Genomic DNA, 20,771 nt, shown 5'->3' on the forward strand with positions numbered 1-20,771 from the left:
CAAATGGCATTTTCGGCAAAGTAGTTTTAGACTAGATGGGCTTCAGCCAAATGTAGTATATTAGACCAAACAACTTTCGGACTTATCAACAAACTATTCAAGCTCTATTTGGAAAAAGGGCGAATGCCACAAGACTTTCATCCAAGGATGTTATTTATCGATCATTTAAATTTGCGTTCGATGATTTAGTAGTTTGTCTATAACTCATTCCAAAAGCTGAATTTTAAAATCATTTGCATGGTGGACTTCTAGTGTGATGGTTTTTCTGCAACTCTGCCTTATACTTCGTTGTTTGAATTCCACTTGTAACGAAGTTATAATATAGTTAAAGTAACTTAAACTAAATGATAATGAAAATCCAATCATTTAGTTAAAGTTACTGCAACTAGGGCTATAACTCCGTTATTAGTTGAGTTCTAGCAATGAATCATTAGACAGAGTTGTAGAAAAACCTTCCCACTAAAAGTCCACCATACAAATGATTTTAAAATTCAGCTTCTGGAATATGCATATGCACAGCCAAGATATTTAACAAAAAAAAACGGTTTTCTTACGGCTGAGTTGCCGAATAATATGCTATTAATTGTTCTGGAATGAGTTATAGACAAACTACTAAATGATCGAACGCAAATTACTAAATGATTGAGAACATCCTTGCTTTCATCGACTTCATCGACTTTCCATCTTATAAAATAATGAGAACTTGCGTTCTGAGGTTATAAACCGCAAATAAATCTTCTGCTTGTCACTTTTATTTAAAAGAGAGGGAAGTCGACGAAGAGAATTCTCTCTTGCGACATTTGCAATTTTACCAGATAGAGCTTGAACTTTAGCTATACAGTCGACCCTCAATATCTCGATGTACTATATATCGATATATCTCCGTATATCGATGGTTTTCTCGGTCCCTTCAATCTACATACATTTGGGCCTTCTACATCTCGATAACCTCCCTATCTCGATATCTCTCTATCTCGATGTGGTCTGGTCATATTTTGTTCAGTTTCTATGCCGATATGATCGAATTTCTAGGCTACTAGACCATCTTTGAACAATGACAAACACTTCAAATACAAGATATGACGTTTATTTTGTTGTCGTTTTTCATAGCAACGAGCTTTTTTGGATCTATTACACATTTTAATTTTCTTTCCATTCCTCGATCTCTCCCTATCTCGATGGTCTCTTAAATATCGAGATGTGGAGAGGCGACTGCATATGCTATAGAACAGAGCTTCCCAAACCTTTGGGTATGCGACCCACCTAGCAAAATTCTATATGTCTCGCGACCCACCAATGAAAAAATGCATTTTACCAAGTAGTATTAAGCATTAATTGAATCAAAATGTCATTTGTTTCGGCTTCTTCCACATAAAAAATATTTACGTTACCTCACATGTACAAATGCATAAAATGACGAACATGGTATTGTTTGTCAAAATGATAGCGTTTTTATTTTACTTCAGACAGCTTTTAGGTATAAATCTCGCTTAACTTTTCAAAAGGACCTAAGTAACATTTTTTTAAATGAATTAATTTGAATAACACAATCAAAAGCTTTCATGTTTTTCTGTTGATTGCACTATTGAGATTCTCACGTCCGAATGTGTAAGTGGCGATAAAAGGAAAACAAACACTCCTAGATGGTGCTACTCAGCAAAGTTTGGGTAAAAATGAGTATATTTTCATATATTTTTTGACTCCTTCGCAACCATCGTGATGACTCGATCAATTTTGAGGTTATGAGCAGAAGGAAAACAAACATGTATTTACACATGCCGAATTGCACATCAGTGTGCGAGCGTTAAACGTCACTCATCTCTATTCAAATTAGTTCATGAAAAAAATGTTACTTAGGTCCTTTTGAAAAGTTAAGCGAGAAATGTTTAAATAAAATAGCGTGGTAATGGATATTTAAAATAAAATGCGGTTTGAACTTGAAATAATGTTTCTCAAAAAAATGATCAAAAAGTTCGGAATTCGAGCTGCAATTAATATTTGTTCTGCGCGACCCACCAACAATCCACTCGCGACCCCCCTGGGGGTCGGGACCCACAGTTTGGGAAACCATGCTATAGAAGACTAATTCTGGTCATATAAGCGCTTTATTCTCCTCCAATGTTTGTTCGGCATTGTTGCTTTCGACAAAATGGCTTCCTGCCAAACGACTCTTCTCCGTTAAAAAAATATATTTCGACGATAATTCTTTTGGATTTCAACACGAAATTCTTCGAAATTTACACTCGAAGCTTATCTTACTTTTCACGGTGGTATTTACGAAATTTCAACAGAAAATTGTATGGAATTTTTAAGGATATATTTGGTATTTCCACGAAAAGTTCTCTGGAATTCTAACGTGATGTTCTAGGGATCAACCGGAAAAATCTACGGAAATTCCATTGAATCATCGGATTTTACACGAAAAATTCTTCAATTTTGAATCGGCGTGGAAAATTATAGACCGATGCAAAAATGCCGGTGGCGTCGTGTCAAAAACTGTCGGCGGCGATGCACACCTCTAGCAGTAGGTATCATTAAATAAAACTTCATAAAAAAACGATTGACAACTTTGTCATAAATCGTCACACTAACCCACCGCTCGTGTGAAGAAAATGGTCCACAAACGCATCCAGTCAGAATTTGAGCATACCGAAACAAGATTCGTTTGCTGCCTCGTCAAAGCAAACGTGGTGCACGAGGGGGGGAGGGTCACAGTGTGAACCACACTCGCTAGGCAACCATCATCTTTTTCTCAAATTCTTTTCCATTGCTGGTCGAATCAGATACACCCCCCTTCCCCATACTCCCGGTTGATATTCTGCGGTCGAATCCTTTTGCCTACCTTCCAAGTGTGGAAGGATGCATGCAACGGCAACGGTGATGACGACTGAGGAAGGAACTGAGATAACTCCCAAGACTTTTATTCAAAAGTGTGTCCACCCCGATAGGATGCAATGAATGTGGTACAGTGGGGGACGTTCAGTTTCCAAATGTGATGTTTATTTAACCTTCTGTCTGTGCTCAAAAAAACTTAAGGTTCCCCCAAACACACGCGATGCGACAGTCGCGACGCGATTCTATCGCTTGGCGACAGCGATTCTGTCGCCATTGGTATGGAAGCGTAAATAGAACATTGCCTGCAGCGACCGAACGATAGAATCGCGGCGACTAGCTGTCGCCGTCGCGGCGATGAAATCGTTTAGGTCTGGGGGAGCCTTTACATTGTCTGTGCTCTGGGGTCAAATTGACCCCAAATTAAAATTGCTATAACTTTTTTAATGTTTGGCCAATTTTGGATTTTTTGGGCTGTTTCGAAAGATAATTTAATCACTTTCAGGTCGTTACCAAAGATTGACTATAGGTGAGCGGGTACCTCGCGGGGAGGGGTTTTAGTAAACAAGGGTACAAAAACAGTGATTTTTCATGATTATTTTACTTATATCCGAAAATCCTACCCATTTTGAACTGCAACTTTTTTAAAAAGGCTATGCAGGAAGGCATGTGCTTTTGCATGAGGCGTTGATAAGTTTAGAACTCGGCCGCCAGGTGGTGGTATATTTGAATTCATTATTTTAGACTACTCAAGATATTCCGATATATAGAATTCTCCGCAGTGTAAATATTCTTATCGCACAAATTAAAAAATGAGAAGAAGTGCTCATTATATTGAGCACCGCTTTGTAGTGCTAGACATGCTGAACAATGTTGCCGTATTCAACTTTGGTGTAGGTATGAGGGATCTCAAGCTAAAGCAATATTTCATATATGCAAGAATATTGCAAGTACACTAGCGCCGCCTATTTGTAAATTTCCTTATTATTTATTCCGTCAAATGACAGTCTATTGCCACCAGATAAACTTTGTTACAGACGTCATCTTTACAAATTTCAAAATTGTGCGATAAGAATATTTACAATGAGGAAAACTCCATATATCGGAGTTACTTGAGTAGTGTAAAATAATGAATTCAAATATACCGCCACCTAGCGACCAAGCGCTAAACTAATCAATGCCTCATGTCAAAGCAGACGCCTTCCTGCATAACCTTTTTGAAAAGGTGCAGTTCAAATGGGTAGGGTTTTCAGATATAATAAAATAAACATGAAAAATCACTGTTTTTGTACCCTTTTTTACGAAAACCCCTCCCCGCGATGTACCCGCCCACCTATAGTCAATCTTTGGTAACGACCTGAAAGATGATTAAATTATCTTTCGAAACAGCTCCAAAAATCCAAAATTGGCCAAACATTAAAATAGTTATAGCAATTTCAATTTGGGGTCAATTTGACCCCAGAGCACAGACAACGTAAGTTTTTTGAAAAAAGGACACTGTAGCGCATGTTTTCAAGATTTTTCAAGCGAATTTGCACATAGGAGACAGATCTCGGCGAGTTTTACCAAACTACCAAAAATTAGGAGAATCGGTTGAAAACTAAAAAAATGGCAGCCACTCAAAGTGGCCTGGGGTCATATTGACCCCAGAGCACAGACAAAAGGTTAAAAATGGGAAACCGAGATTTACATATCTGGTCTGGTGACTGCAGGTTCGGCAATGATTGAGTATGAGTGGGCGAAGGAAATCCGAAATTTTTGTGTCTCGCATCCGTCCACGGTGGAAATCCTTGGAGGTGGCGAATTGGTCAGGTCCGATAACGGGTTATGTGAGTGGCGTAATCTCGCCCGTAATGGATTGACTTTTCGGAGGATTTTTTGAGGATACCGAAACGAAATTGATTTCGACGCAATGGAAACACCACGCACAAAAGGACACAATATTTCAGCTATAAACGTTATCGTCGGTCGTTCGTTTCGCAGCCTCAGCCTGGCATCACGAGTGGGGATGGGAAGGAACCTGAGCTCGCGCTCGCGAAAGGAAGCCCGTTTGCCATTATTCCACCACACCCCCACCCCTAGACGTTGATGGTGGCGCGATGGATGTCGGAATTGCCACAACTCCGGCTCCGACCCCGATGATGACGATCACAATAGCGGAGGCACACCTCGGCAGGCGAGTGAGATAGGCAGAAGTTAACAATGAACCCGTTTTGCAATAATATATACAGGAGGAAGTGGTCCAAAATGCACCGTACAAATAACAACACAGCCTAGCAAGCTACAGCACGCTTGAAGTATTCCGCTGAAGCGAGGTTGCAAACAATGTTCATCCAAAATTAGATTAGCCTAGAATTGTGAACCAACTCCCCTCCATGTGCGGGATGATGTATTTCGTGTCCTGGCGGGTTGTTTCCTCGCATCCAGCGCGCCGCGTCACTTCCGTCTCCCCTTCCACGGCAGCTCAGAGGCAACTGATTCTGGCGGGGGTGTCTTATTATGTCATTATGATTCTTAGCACAGTGTACAGACGTTTAATTTATCATGAATGGGTGCGCGTGGGGGGAGGCTCGGTTCGGAGCCGGCGGATGTGATGCGAGGATTCGAAAAGCGATGTATGCAGTGGAGAAGATGCCTTCGATGCCGGCGTTGTCGTAGCTAAGGTAGCGTAAGGAATTCAGAGGAAGGAGACGACGACGCTGGTCGACAACAACAGAGATATGATTACATTAACGTTTATGATTGTTATTGTTATTATCATATTAACTGTTTTGCGAGGACGAGTTTTGAGGAAGCCACCTCCACCGTTACTTCTGTTGAGGCAAGGCGATTGCTTTATAACTTCGGCGTGGAATTCAATGGTAGGGATGAGGGTAGATAAGAAGAATATGGGAGTGTTTTGTACTCTCTACATTAGATTGCTGACTGCTGCAGGAAGCCAGATCGCTCGCCTACTGGAGGTATAAAGATTTCCTGAATGTTAAAGCTGCTTAAAGCGTCAAAGCGTTGAAATAAGTTGCAAAAAATTCCTGGCAAATTGAACATAATTGACTCTCAAGACTTCAGATATTAATTAACCAAAAACAAAACAGCAAAGAGAGCAGCCAGAAACCAGTTAATCTGCGCACAGAATAACCAGAAGTTCAAATTAAAAATGAATCCCGTTAATATGAATGAGGTACCAATAGAAAGTCCGAAAAAAAAACTCTAAAACAGCAACTGCTATTCCACTCACCGGTTTTGTGACACTGACATAATATCAAGATCCGCTTGAAGCCTCCGGTGAGATTCCGAATCTTCAAGACGACAAATTGAAGATACATACGTACACAACTGCCCACATTACCATACAAACAACTATTCCTTCCCGTCCGACCCGAGAAAAGGATAATCTCCTATATTTTCAGATTGCGGAAGGAGGTATTTGCTTATTATTAATTTCGTATTCGGGTTTAATAGTGCGAGACCTGGTAGTACAGGGGACGCAGGGAAACCAGAAGACAAGATCTCGGTGTTTTCGGAATTTTCTCGAACACAACTCTTCCCCAGAAGTGAAGTGAGTGCGGAAGATTGCGAGTTGTGGTCAGTCAGTCACAATGGTGTGCCACTTTGCCAGCCCAAAGAATCTGGCAATCTTGAGATAGTGCTCCTCCCTTGCTGTGAGGGTGGGGGAGAGGATACCGGTGTCAAGTCGTAGAAGGAAAACTCTAATCCCTAACCTGCTTCCAAGAACATGGCTTGTGGGTGGCAGAAGAGTTCCAACTCATCGGGCAATGGCTTTTCTTGGGAGATGGTTTGTTGTTGTTATTCGACGAAGAAAAGGGCTTGCCGAAGGAATTTTCTTCCTCATTTGGCCCAGGCCCATGCGGATGTACACGGCTGTACTTTGATACTGGATGTTTGTGGTCTGTCGGTTGGTTGGAAGGATCTCACACACTTGCAAAAGCGCATTCAACGATATGGGAAAAGATAAACACGATAGCTGAATCCATAATTTAATTAGAATTTTAATGCTTAGATAAGCGTTTTGTGGGAACGGAAGAATCGAGCTATGGCTTAGGACTAAGCAATTTGTGTCCCTTTGAATATTCTTACGTGATTGAAGATTAAGGAGCCACTCTGAAGACAGATTTGCATATGGGATGAACATTTACATGATGGGTAAATTGAAAGGACCTAAACTCCTCGTCTATAAAATTCTTTACGAGGGAAAATTGGTTCGAAGGTTGACTTTTATGAGCTGGAACAAGCTCCTGTTTCCCCGGGCAAGCACTGCTTTGAACGAAGCAGTCAGAAGTCCCGACGACGTCTGATTGTCTGTACTCGATTGTGGGTGGGTGTCGAAAAAGATAAGAAAGAACTCCTAGTCGGAGGAACAGCGAATCGACTGGATACTGCCAGGAGGCTATTCCGGGGGAGAAAACAGAAAGAAAGACAGCACATCTCCCACCGCACTCACATGTCGCTCCGATGCGATGATGCCAACTACAAATGGGTATGTTTTGGGTCGGTTTTCCCTTGGCTGCTGCGGGTGAACAGATAAGGAAAAATATACCATCAGCACCTCTAAAACTGGCTGCTTTTCGTTGAGGAATGGCAATGGGGTAGGACGTCGCAATGAGATATGGCATCTTGCTCTAAAATCCTTTCGAATCGACTAGCTGATGCTTGGGTTGAGTTGGCGTATCTACTCGGCTGTCTGTGTAGCACTTAGAAGAGGATATGTTGCTCTGTAAGATAGCAGACAAGGAATCGGAATGATAATCCTGGGCTTTGGGAAGAAACCCGTTGATAACGTGTTGGAGCAGTTTGTTTTTGGAAAATCAGCAGACCATCACCACGTTCGAGATTATCAGGTAAATTTTTAGAGCATTAATTTTTCAGCAGACACATGTTTGTAATTGTGAGAACTTGAGTTAGATTTCGTTTTTGAATGATGTTAATAAAACATAATAAAAATATATTCAATCTTTGCTTATTTTTAGCGGACAATACTTCATCATATCAATTTCAAAAGAGTTTTAACTTCAGAAAAATACTGGCTACCGTATAGAGCAAAGCTCTGCACGGATTTAGAGGCCAGTGTTACCCATTCAAAGTTCAAAGCATATAGAGAAAACAAACAACACAACCATGTTCTCGAATTTCCATTTTCCAATGCGATTAGCATTAAGTTTGTTCAAAACATCTCACTGTTTTACATGTGGCAGACCACCTTCGAAGTGTTCGACAAATTTGCCTAGTTGAGAAAGATGAGAAGATAAAGGACGAGTCGAATGTTACCACATGTTTTTTTTTAAAGGCTGGTGTCATAAACTTTCGAAAAGAAATGTATTCGCTATATGACGCCACAGATTCTTGTTCTTGTTTATGTGCTGAAGGATTCGTTTTCCTTGCAGGGGTCATAAAACGATTGCAATATGTATGCTGTAAGCCGATACCGAAAGATGCAGAGTATTTTTTTTAATTGTGTTTGCTTAGGGCGCAGCTTATCAGCGAATGAATTTTGTTCCTTACGTTTATTTAAGTTGATAAATTTGTTGTTCAAGTCCTTTCAAATTTAGGTTTTTTTCTTTTTCAATGATGTTATTTTTGTTAAAGATTACCTACATTTTTTTCAAAAACCTCTAATGCCAAGTCCGAAATCTGAGGACTGTTTGTTTCTTGCTGCAATAGTTGAACGGTTGGTGATGTAGATAAATAATTATAAAAATTGAAAAACAACCAGCAACGCTTGAGCTGATTTTGATAATCGTCCACATTGCATCATTTGAAATGTCTTATCCCTATTCAACCGTGTAAAGATCCCCCAGTGCAGTGCAAGTAAGCTACAATGTTACAAAAATTAACCAACAAAGCATATTTGTAAACAAACATCACCACGATGTCATCCAAAAGGAAACAAACCAAGAATTTTCGGACCCCAAGTCCAAGCTGATGTGTTGCATAAATTAATAAAAATATTTTTTTATTCCGGTAGCAACAACGACAAAACCAGCGATCACACTTTGCTCGGTTTCCACTCGCTTGTAGCAAGTATCAAATACCATCGTAGGCACAATTTTATTTCCCAAAAACATAGAACGACCATGCGTTGTACATTTGTAGCAATGGAACGACGATACCCCGGCCGGCATGATGTGGCAATGACTTCTATCAAACGGGCGATATTAATTTTAATCTTTTAATTTGAAGTCGAATCATGACATAGTTTTCTCACTGCAATCCATTCCATTTTGCTTGGCGATTAGAAAAGAATGAAATAAATCTTCGAACGAAATGGATTGACTACTGCGGGAAAAATAACACAGCCATTTCGAAATTCAAGTTCAAAACAATATCGCCCTTTTCGGAAAGAATTCCATACATGCAAGTGTAAATAAAAATTTGTTGTCAGCGAACGCCGCGGCCAAGTGTTTATGAGAAACCAACTGGAAGGTTCTCCGCAATCGATCCAAGAGGGCTGGGAGCGTCGGAAATAAACGCGGCTGTGTGCATTTTGAGTGAGCAGGGGTTGCCGAGCGATCGCTTGCGGGCCAGATTGTGAGACTTGATACATTCCAATGAATAATTTTTCAACATCTTGATAAATGTTTAAATTGGTGATGGTGATAGAGATTGACTTTGAATGCACATAGAAGTAAATTAAACATATGAAAATGTATGAACAAAACAATGAATATTCGAAATAAAAAAACAGAAAAAAAAGTCTAATACGCGCATATGAATCAGGACATGTACGTTGCAAATTTACAGGAAGTTTATAGAGCTCCAAATATGTATAAGCGATTGGAGAGACTTGATTCCTTTTTCTTACTTTCGATGCATAGCAAACAATTTCGTCATTTAATCTTCTAGGGAAAGATACTAATGTAATGATTGTATATTGATCTCAGTTATCTGCCTGCTTAGTCATCAAAGTATAATGTCCGTTATGATGAAACAAATTTCACAGCTCTGGTTATAGCAACGCCTTCGCAACGTAAACAAAACCCGAGTTGCACTGGCTAGCACGATGATCATTAGATGCTCAAATGATAATATTTTGTAAGAGCGCTGTTCGATTAGGGATAATATCGTTGCACAAGCAGAGATAATATCCGGGGCCCACATGATATTGCCATGCCAAAAAAATACGTCAGTTTTAGCACAAAATCTCTGAGCAACACATAATTTAACTTTACTGATGTGCGACAGTCTGTAAATTGTTATTGTAAATGATGCACAATTGATTTTTTGGAGCACTATTAAAAACCGATTTTAAAATATTCGCGGGGAGTAAATCGCCCCCCAAGAAATAGCTTTGATAAAAGTAGAAAGGTGCTTTTTGATTGTTTATACATTCATTCTTCAAAATTTTCAAAAAAGTTTTCTGACTATGAACGATTTTTGTTATGGAATTTTAGATTATAGGGAGACTTGAACTCTGGGAATTCATTTCTCGAGCCAACCTTCCATAGAATTTGTAAAATCTACGAGGAAGGCCGTTTGGTCGAATACCGTTCGGCCGAATGCCATTTGGACGAAGGCCACTAGGCCAAAAGTAGTTTGGCCGAATATACCATTTGGCCGAACGAATCATTAGGCCGAAAAGGTCATATGGTCGAATAGGTAATTTGGCCGAATAGGACATTTGGCCGAATAGGAAATTTGACCGAATAGGTCATTTGGCCGAATAAATTGTATGAAATTTGTCAGAAAGAATGCTAGAATTGCTAGAATGGTCATTTGGCATAATGGACATTTGGCAAAACTACGATCAGCGTCAAAAGACAGAGTGAGAAACATTTTTCATAATCTTGATGCTGAAGAAAACACGAAAGTTGAATATAATACCGCACCGGTCGATAACAGAATTGTTTCGAAGAAAGCATACATAAGCCGGATATAGGTAGGCCTTGCCCGGATTAATGCAATGGTGGATATGATCCCTTCTTTAGAAGTAGACGCTTGCCCGGATTTTGGCAATGGTTGGTGTGATCACTTCTTTAAAAATGTGTCTTCTTCTTCTTATTGGCATTCCATCCCACACTGGGACTTTGCCGCCTCGCTGCTTAGTGTTCATTCAGCACTTCCACAGTTATTAACCGCGAGGTTTCTAAGCTAAGCTACCATTTTTGCATTCGTATATCATGAGGCTAACACGGTGATACTTTTATGCCCCGGGAAATCGAGACAATTTCCAACCCGAGCAATAAAACTTACGCCGGAGAACCTCTCGGGACAAATGAAAATCGAACACTGGGGAAACTCGATTAAATATCCGCTGCAAACCGCCTAAAGCTCCTTCCTGACCGTAATTCGTACGTAGTTATTAAGCATTACCTTCTTTATATAATTCCTTACACCAATAATAATCGGAATCTCCGGTTTTACTTTACTACGGTTGGGAATGGTTCATTCTGGCAAATTTCTTACAATCCATTTGCCGACTGGGACTACTCACTTGTCGATTCTCACTACTCACTGTAAAAAGTAAGAAGCACGAAGTGAATAGTGAGACGTCTCACTCCTCACTTCGCGCTTCTCACTTTTTACAGAGATGTGAGATGTCTCACTTCTCACTCCATATTTCTTACTTCTCACTGTAAAAAAATAGATATGAAATGTGAGAAGTGAGTTGTGAGACGTCACTCCTATTTGGCCAAATGTCCTATTCGGCCGAAAAATTTTCCGAAAAAAATCTTGTGGGAATGGGATAATATCCGGCAGAATTTTCTGAAGAACTTCCGAAAGTACCGAAGAATTTCTCGTGAAAACTCCGAAAAGCATCTTGAAGAAATCTCCGAAGGGTTTTACAAGGTCAATCCAAGAAGTTCCGACAAATTGCCCAAGTAAATTCCGAAGAGTTTCCCGAAAAAGTTGCAAAGAATTTCTTGTGACAATTCTGAAAAATTTCTCATGAAAATTCCCGAATAGATTCAGAAGAGTTTCTCGAGGAATTCCTAATAAAAAATGTCCCAGGAATTTCATAAAATTTACCGTCGTTGTCACTAGAGGACGAAAGCCACTTCACCATCGTAGAAGATGCAGATCCAAAAGCTCATGGCGGTGCAGCATCAATAAAGAAATTTAAGAAGTCGATCCAAATATAACTTAACATCAGGTTAAGGCGTAAGCTGGAGATCCTCCAGGATGAAGATCTTTCAAATCGTCCCTTTGTACTGACAGGACAGGACCTAGGACGAGACTTGCATAGTGGAGAAAATGTAACGTCATCTGCTCCCAGAAAATCGCTGTCATGAACTGTCAGATAATTTTGATTTGTAGACTTTTTACTTTGGAAAATGTCCCAAAGTCGCCGCGACAAAGTCAGATAATTTTGATTTGTAGACTTTTTACTTTGGAAAATGTTCCAAAGTCGCCGCGACAGCCTAATATTGAACAGTTATGAATTTGTGTTTTATTTTCGATATAAAAATCATCATGGATATAAGTTTACAAATTCGCAAATTGCAAAGATTTTTATTGTGCTCAGAAGAGCCCTCCTGGAACTTCGGTGCAACCACCAAGGTAACAGTTGAAAATCGATGGTCAACTGTGAAAATCGATGGACAAAAAGAAGAACAAGTGTCAAAACAAGGAAAAAGGATTGTATGACATTTGCCAGGAAACCATTTGCCAGAATCAATTTCCTAAGACGAGTTTGTACAATCCCATTGAATTCCACCACTTAATTGTATCTTGACAGATACGTATTTCGACCTTAACAGTAAGGCCGTCTTCAGTGTCTCGTACTTGATTCGACTATCGATTCAAGTACGAGACACTGAAGACGGCCTTACTGTTGAGGTCAAAATACGTATCTGTCAAGATACAATTAAGTGGTGGAATTCAATGGGATTGTACAAACTCGTCTTATGACAAGTGAAGACATTCCACTAAAAAGCTCAAAATAATTTTCTTAAAAAAATAATCAATTTGCCAGAAACCCATTTGCAAGAGTGGACCATATGCCAGAAAGCCATTTCTCAGAACAGAACAGAACATTTGCCAGAATGTAATTTGCCAGAACATACCTTTCCCCAGAAATAGTGAAACTGGAAATTCCGATTATTATTGACGGCTAAAGAATAGAAAAAAAATTATATAAAGAAGGTAATTTTGCATAATGGGGATTTGACATTATTCACTAATGAAGGGATTTCCGGTATAATTAATTTTCATAATTTAACATCTTCTATATAATAAAAATGAAATGGTCTGTGTTCGTATCAGTATAACTCGAAAACGGCTGGATGGACTTACTTCATTCCTTCAGCAAATATGTTAGTTATTGTTTCCGACGGGTTTATATGATATTTCTAATGCGAAAATTACGAAAAAGGTTGAGTAAATCGTGAAAAACTAAATGTCATATTTCATAGCCTTATTCCAGACGCAGACTGGATCATTTTAAAAATTGATTCATATCTATAATATCACTTTAAGTCATACTAGATAGCTATTTTCTTTCATTGAAGAAGTTATATCTACAAGTCTAGGCAAAATGTCTGCTTACTTCTAAAGAAGGAATTATTTCCACAATTGTCAGTGTTGCCAGGGGACGGGCTATTTCATTTATTTAGTCTACATCTAAACAGATAATACTGAACCAACAATTTGACGCCACAATACACGGTTCGAGGCCGCATCATTCCACCCTTGTATACGCCCCACGCTCGCCAAGTTGTTTTGCACCTGGTCTGCCCGTCTCGCTCGCTGCGCTCTACGTCGTCTCGTACCTGCCGGATCGGAAGCGAACACCATCTTTGCAGGGTTGCTGTCCGGCATTCTTGCAACATGCACGGGCTAACAACTGCTTTTAAAGAAAGGATAACTTCTACCCTTTTCTTAATCGGAGAAAGCGCTTCTCTTTTAAAAATGGATCATATCCACCATTGCTTAATTTCTGGCAAATGCCTACTTTCAAAGAAGGGATCACATCCACCGACCACCATTGCTTCATTTGTGGGAAACGCTTATTTTTAAAGAAGGGATCACATCCATCATTGCCTTAATCCAGGCGAACGCCTACTTTTAAAGCAGGAATTACTTCCACCATTTCTTTAATCCGGGTAAACGTCTACTTTTAAAGAAGGAATCACATTCACCATTGCCTGAATCCGGGCAAGCGCCTTCTTTTGAAGAAGGGATCATACCCATCATTGCTTTAATCCTGGCAAACGTTTATTTTTAAACGTTCATATTCGTTCATTATTTTTAAACGTTCATATTTACCATTGCCTTAATTCGGACAAGGGTTACATCTTCCATCATATTAATCCAAGCAAACGCCTACTTTTAAAGAAGAGATCACATCCACCATTGCTTGAATCCTGGCAAGCACCTACTTTTAAAGAAGGAATTACACCAACCATTCACTAATCCGGGCAAGCGCCTATTTTTAAAGAAGAAATCTTATCCACCACTGCCTTAATCCGGGCTTTTAAAGCAAGAATTACATCCACCATTGTTTTAATCCGGATAGGCGCCTTATTTTTAAGAAGGAATCACATTTACCATTGCTTTAATCCGGGCAAGCGCCTATTTTTAAAGAGGTAATTACATCCACCACTGCCTTGATCCGGGCAAACGCCTAGTTTTAAAGAAGGAATCAGGTCCATCTCTGACTTAATCCAGGCAAGCGCCTGCTTTTAAAGAAGGAGTCACATCCGCCATTACCTTAATACATACAAACATCTATTTTTTCGAGAAGGGATCGCATCCACCATTTTCTTAATCCAGGCAAACACCTATTTGAAAGAAAGGATCACATCCGCCATTGCCTCAATCCGGGCAAGCAGCCGTCCCCGGCTTATGTATGCTTTCTTCGAGAAAATTACAAGTTTTCAATTCTTTTATCGACCGGTGCCGTCCCAACAAACATTATAAGCTAGTAGAGCGCTTATTCAATCAAAAACTATCTTCTTCAGCTAGAAAACCAGCTTATTCAGCTAAAATTGTTTGTTGGGGTGCTATATTCCTCACTAGAAAACAACTAAAAAACAACAGCAAAGCAAAATTATGAAAAATGTCCCTTATGCTAGATGGCCCTCCCTTTTGACGCTGTTCACAGTTATGTTAAAAGTTCATGGCGTTATGAATTATTGCGCATGCTGGGCAAACGCGTGCAAGGCAAATAATAAATGACCAATTCTGGGGAATGTTGCATTCTGGCAAATGGCTTTTTGGCGAATTGTGTATTCTGGCAAACGGCTTTCTAGGGAATGGTCCATTCTGGCTAATTGATTCTGGCAAAAGCCTTCTGGCAAATGACTTTCTGATGAATGTCATACAACAACTGTCTCGTCTCAGGACAGGACCCATAATAAAGTAAAAACAAAATCAGCGCGCGAGCCATTAGCGATAACCTACTAGCGAACAGGAGTCTGACTGCCTCGCTTCAATCGAAGCAAACGATTTTTTAACGGTGAGAATTGAGAAAGCCGAATGCATCGAACATTCGTATTCTAGAAGATAACCCGGAAGCTCTTGGTGGGATACACGCATAATGGGTATCGCGTCTGGGATTAAGTGAAAAAGACGATCATCACATCAAACGCTTGAATGCGCATTCGCCTTGTATAGTAGAGTCGTAAGTAAATATCTGAAAACAAATAAAAATATTATAGTTGAAGAAAATCTTAATTATCGAATTCCTTGACTCTCAGCCGATGACCATCCGCGAATCCATTATAAGAAAATAATAAACAGCCAGGATGATATCCTGACAACTGTAGAAAATTATAACATTCAAATTTATGTTGAAGCATTGCTTTATTCTACTGAGTACCAAAATCTTAGCACATGGAACCATTAAATTAGTACTAATTTGCTCTGACCCCGACATCTTGATTATTATATCTATGGTAGTACTTCAATAAAATGATGATTTCGTGAAGTTTAAGTAGGCCTACCACCTTTTTTTGGTACGACTGATAGGAAGCAAACTTATCTATCTATCTATCATCATTTTGTTGAAGTTGTATCTTATGATTATGATAGTCCCGTTGTCGGATTCGACTAAATCTTGATTAGTTCAACGATGACGTCTGCTGCATTTCTTGTGAAATGTTTCTGAAAATTGTGGTAAATCATCGAGCGGCCATCGGCGCCATGTGAAATATTTTCGGATTATCGTTTGTTTGCTGTTAGGGGTTGTAATGGCGTATGAAGCGTTTTTTGAGAAAAAAAAATTGAGAGGGGTGCAGTCGTTTGGATATGGTCGGGGTTCTGCCAAACCGCACCGTACACAGAATAAAATAATGAAAAGTAAACAGCGCGTAAAACTTGAGATGCGGAAATTTACACTATTCTACGCGGAAATGGACCTCTTCCTAACAAGTTTGCTTACAACTTGCAAGCAATATTGACGATTCACGTCAAATATTGTATACATTTAGGCTATATCACGCGTGGAATTAATCTAATAATGGTGTTCCATTTATGTGCATCATCTTTAGCGTAAATTCCAGTGGATTTTTCTATCTGTGTAATATTTTGTTCGTAAAAGGAAATCGGTAATCATTTTATAACAATTCATACGTACATCTGGGGCGTAGTAAACTCTGTTCTACAATTTTGGTTATTATTGACATTATTAAATATTTCTTCCTCCTGATAATATTTAATTTATACACAGTAAAATATTCTGAAAATATCCCACGACGGAAATCCTTACTGAATGTAAAATTTGGTAGCAGAATGTGTACTAGATCATAATTTTCAATTTCTGTGATGTAAACGATAAAATCGTTGATATTTCCATTCAACATGTCTTAATTTTACATGCGTCTAACGGAAATCTTGTTGTGCGAGAACGTGGCTGTCAAAACAAATCCCATTCTATTTCATGCAAACCGCAGCTGGCGCTTATTTTATTCATATAAGCATCAATCAAATTGAAATATTCAGATGTTTGTACAAAGTGGCCTTCATAACGCAGAATTTCATCGCTGTAACTCAATGATTTTAAAACATCCTTTCGAGAAATCTGTGACGTATTCAGTATACTGAGTCTCAAACATTCGCGTCTCGAAGAAGTTTCCGTGTCATGTAAATTTAAGTTACCGTTCAGTCTGATGAAGAATAATCAAATCGACAGAACGCTTAACTTGATACTCTTTGGTCGACTCGCTTTCAAGAAGTTGAAATGCACGATAAAAATATAAACTCGTAAATTACAGCACGTGCAAATTTAAAATAATCTATAACCTTACGATGCTTAACACGGAGGTCAATTTGTTACATCTACTTGAACGGAAATTTACAGGTTGCGTTCGAACTGTGTAGTGCGCATGATAGTACATCCATGCGTGCATGATGTGCACTACTAATCGCGCCGCGGTCCGGTTTGGTGGCGGCCCGACAATAATGAACTTGAACGGAAATCATCACAGAATTTGATTTATATTCTTACACCATTAAAAACTAGACCAAGCAATTTCACTTCATGAACCGCCACCTCAAACGTGGGAACCACCGCCACCCTCAGGACAGAGCACACAAACAGTGCGATTGTCGCCCTTCGCGACCCGCGAAGACGGTACCGAAGATGCTGACGGAGGCCACTTTCTGGGTGCGCTCGCTCCGGTCATAAATGCATAAGTCGGTGGCGTACTTCGAACGGTTCGTACAGTCGGTGATTGTACTTTGCGCCGGCGCGCTGGTTGTGGCCCTGCGCGCATAGAATTAAGTTTTCCAATTTGTGCCATAAAAACGGGAGGGAGAGTGATTATTGCCTCAGTCCGCGCCAGGACCAAAGCCGTTTTCTCAGTGACTCAGTTGCAGTGGTGGGAGAGGTAGAGGAGGAAGATTCTGGAAAAAGGGACCGGGTCATAAATTTTTACGATAGGACTACGGGTAGAATAGTTTGGGAGACAACACCCGCGTTATAAATACGAGTGGGACAATCGGTTTTCTATTCAGTCAATGATTTGTTACGGACTGGAAAGGATGATCCCGGAGTCGATATTAGAGAATAATCCCACGATGGGACAACTAAGCAAAGAGCTTGAAGAGAAAAAAGTATGCAGGATATGTTTGATTGAAACGGAGTGTAGAATCAGCCAGCAGTGGAATACAGTGTTGACAACGTGCTTCACCGCTTCATCACTAATAGCCGAGAAACTTCCGAAGTTTGTTTGCCAGGAATGCAGTGACTTTTTGGAGAAGTGTAACCAGTTCAAAGAAATGTGTAGAAAATCGGAGTTGATCCTGATGTCTTATCCGTTGACCGGAACATTGCCAAGCAGAGTGGAAGTGCCAAATTGGCTGCGGCCAATTACGAAGCGCAAACAAGACGCCATCAGTGAAGCACCGGAAAAGAGAATTTGCAGTGAACAATGCCCAGGAACAGCAGAAGTACGACCAACCGAGGTTCTTCCGATCGATTGCACCCTTCAATCACCAACGATAACGTCAGAAATTGGTGTAACGCCTGAGAAGACACCAACAGAAGCTCTGCCTAACATGGAAGTTCCTATCACGGTGAATCAGTTGCAACAGCCCTTAAATCCAAATCAATCAACAGTGATACAGCAAATGCAGACCTACGTTACGACATATCAGCATCCTGCACCTCAGTATCAATATCAACCTCAAACGCTCTACGTGCCACCTGTTCAGCAGAACAACAAATTTCCACTACTTCAACATCAATTGCAACAACCGGTGATAAAAAATGGCGTCAATCAGCAAGTATTGATTCCGCTAGTCAACCCGAACCAGCAAGCCCAACAAATTGTTCCTCAACAAATTCCAACGCTACAACCCTACCAACAACCATCACAGCAACCCATGTCAACGTTCAAACCGCCGCAACCATCTCTCGCTTACCAAACGATTCAACCGAGCCGGCATCCAGCAACGCAGCAACCCGCACAACCATCGTGCAACTCGTCCACCACGGCAGTGGTCCAGTGCAAAGCCTGCGCCTATCTGTTCGCCAGCCGGCACCATCTGGTGGCGCACATGCGCAAACATCTCGGCAGTGCCGAGTATCGGTGCGCCTGCGGGCGCCACTTCCACCAAATGCACGCATACGTGAACCACCTGAAGCAGCACAGTACCATTTCCTGGTGCGACCTGTGCGGGAAGCAGTTCCCGGTCCAGAACGCCTGGGAGTTGGGGGCCCACCTGGACCAGCACGTGCACACCGGGCTGCACGAAGCGTGCGACTTTTGTCCGCTGGTGTTCGTGGACCTGCAGAGCCGGCTGCAGCACGTGCGCACCAAACACGAGGAGGAACTTCGGCAGCTAATGCAGCTGAACCGGAGCAAACACAAAGGGGATGGGGGGTGGATTTAGTTAAGGGGTTAATAAACGTAAGAGATGCTTTATGTACAAACGTATTTGTTAGGCTTGTGAGTGCGGTGGATCTATGATGACATTCGTGATCGAGAGATTTTTTCTTCGGGGATATGAACTACAAACCTTTTTAATAAAATGTCAACAATTTTAAGAAAAACAAAAGCAAATATCAAAACAAAACCAATCAACAATGAATCACTTGAAAAATTCTTTGGAAAAAATCGAAGAGCAAAAATTCCATAGAAATTATAAAAGGAATGCCATTAACATCCATGAAATTAAAAAAAATATATGCTGGGGGTGGCTGGGTTCGATTCCCGGTGCCGGTCTAGTCAATTTTCGGATTGGAAATTGTCTCGACCTCCCTGAGCATAAAAGTATCATCGTGTTAGCCTCATTGATATACGAATGCAAAAATGGTAACCTGGCAAAGAAACCTCGCAGTTAATAACTGTGGAAGTGCTTAATGGACACTAAGCTGCGAGGCGGCTCTATCCCAGTGTGGGGATGTAATGCCAAGAAGAAGAAGAAGAAGATATGAATGTTTGATTTCGGTATTTAATCATGAAAGCGCTCCAAATTTTGGTTTGCTATTAAAACTTTGCCCATAAAATAGGAACAATGGATTTGCATTTCGGGTTCATACATTGGATTTGAATATCGGATTGGAGAATCGTATGAAAGGTAGGATTGAAATATCTTAATTAAAACTTATCTTAAGTACAGATATTGGATACTGGATTGTAAAATTAGACTTGGATGTAAATTGGGAAAAATGCGATGAAAATAGTTGTTTATGAAAATCCCAAGTCAATGTTTTTTTTCTCTTTTTTAGTGAGAGAAGTAGGGGAATGTGAGGGCGAGATAGGGTAAATCACTACTTGGGCCTATGGACTCGATTCCCGGCTCACTGCACAGAAAACTAATGATTTATACTGTTTGGAAGCTGTAGGTCTATGATTGATAATTTTTAAAAAGTCTCCCATTTATCTCGCACAATATTTTTCAACCACTTGTTTTACTCCTAACTAATCCAATTATAAAAAATAAAAATATGAAATGTGAAAATCGTCACAGTGCTTGATACAATCATGGCTTCAAGCTGTTAATCACCACCACATAATGCTAAACACACGCACTTCATTCTTATCACTAGAACTTATGTTAACATATTAGAATACATTTGAAAATGTATTCTCAAACCGAATAAAAAATCATCTCGGCCCAAGAACTTCTAGCCGCACCGTGCTGCCAAAAGGCCAGGAGTATGAAAATGATCCTTCAAACTTCAAGGAAAACTGTCTAATACGTTCAGCCAATAACTCATTCCTGCGACGGAATTTTGAAATATGTTGTATTGTAGACTTTTGACGCTATGTTCCCTCTACCATTTTTTCTAAGAGTACATTGCTCTATGTCTAATATTTACAGCGTGAAACGCTAACTACCCCGCAAAATACGCTAACACAAAATCGTACACGATGCAACATAAGATGCTAAATTGGAGGCGATACCCGATCAGGAATACATAACAAAATTATAACTCAATTCTATCAATGGTTGTTATTTAAAACAACGTGTGTTATAATTAGATAATTCGATAAAAATGTGTCTTCGGTCAGTTTTATTTAATATCAAAATTATAA

The 20,771-nt window shown here is 40.0% G+C and overlaps 2 protein-coding genes across 2 annotated transcripts in view; one reads left to right on the forward strand and one right to left on the reverse strand.

Annotated features, from left to right (window-relative positions):
- LOC134213637 (zinc finger protein ush) overlaps positions 1-20,771 on the reverse strand; it is a 279,132-nt gene that overhangs the window by 170,107 nt on the left and 88,254 nt on the right. The gene's annotated exons all lie outside the window — the stretch shown is intronic.
- LOC134218063 (zinc finger protein pita-like) lies at positions 17,529-19,330 on the forward strand. The gene has a single exon (XM_062696929.1). It carries the CDS (start codon positions 17,746-17,748, stop codon positions 19,120-19,122), a length of 1,377 nt encoding a protein of 458 aa, XP_062552913.1. The 5' UTR covers positions 17,529-17,745; the 3' UTR covers positions 19,123-19,330.

The sequence above is a fragment of the Armigeres subalbatus genome, chromosome 2 (genome assembly GCF_024139115.2).
Source record: "Armigeres subalbatus isolate Guangzhou_Male chromosome 2, GZ_Asu_2, whole genome shotgun sequence".
Lineage (NCBI taxonomy): Eukaryota > Metazoa > Arthropoda > Insecta > Diptera > Culicidae > Armigeres > Armigeres subalbatus.

What these genes read in the sequence shown, in the direction of transcription:
- LOC134218063 (XM_062696929.1), top strand. Translation starts at nt 17,746, where the DNA reads ATGATTTGTTACGGACTGGAAAGGATGATCCCGGAGTCGATATTAGAG.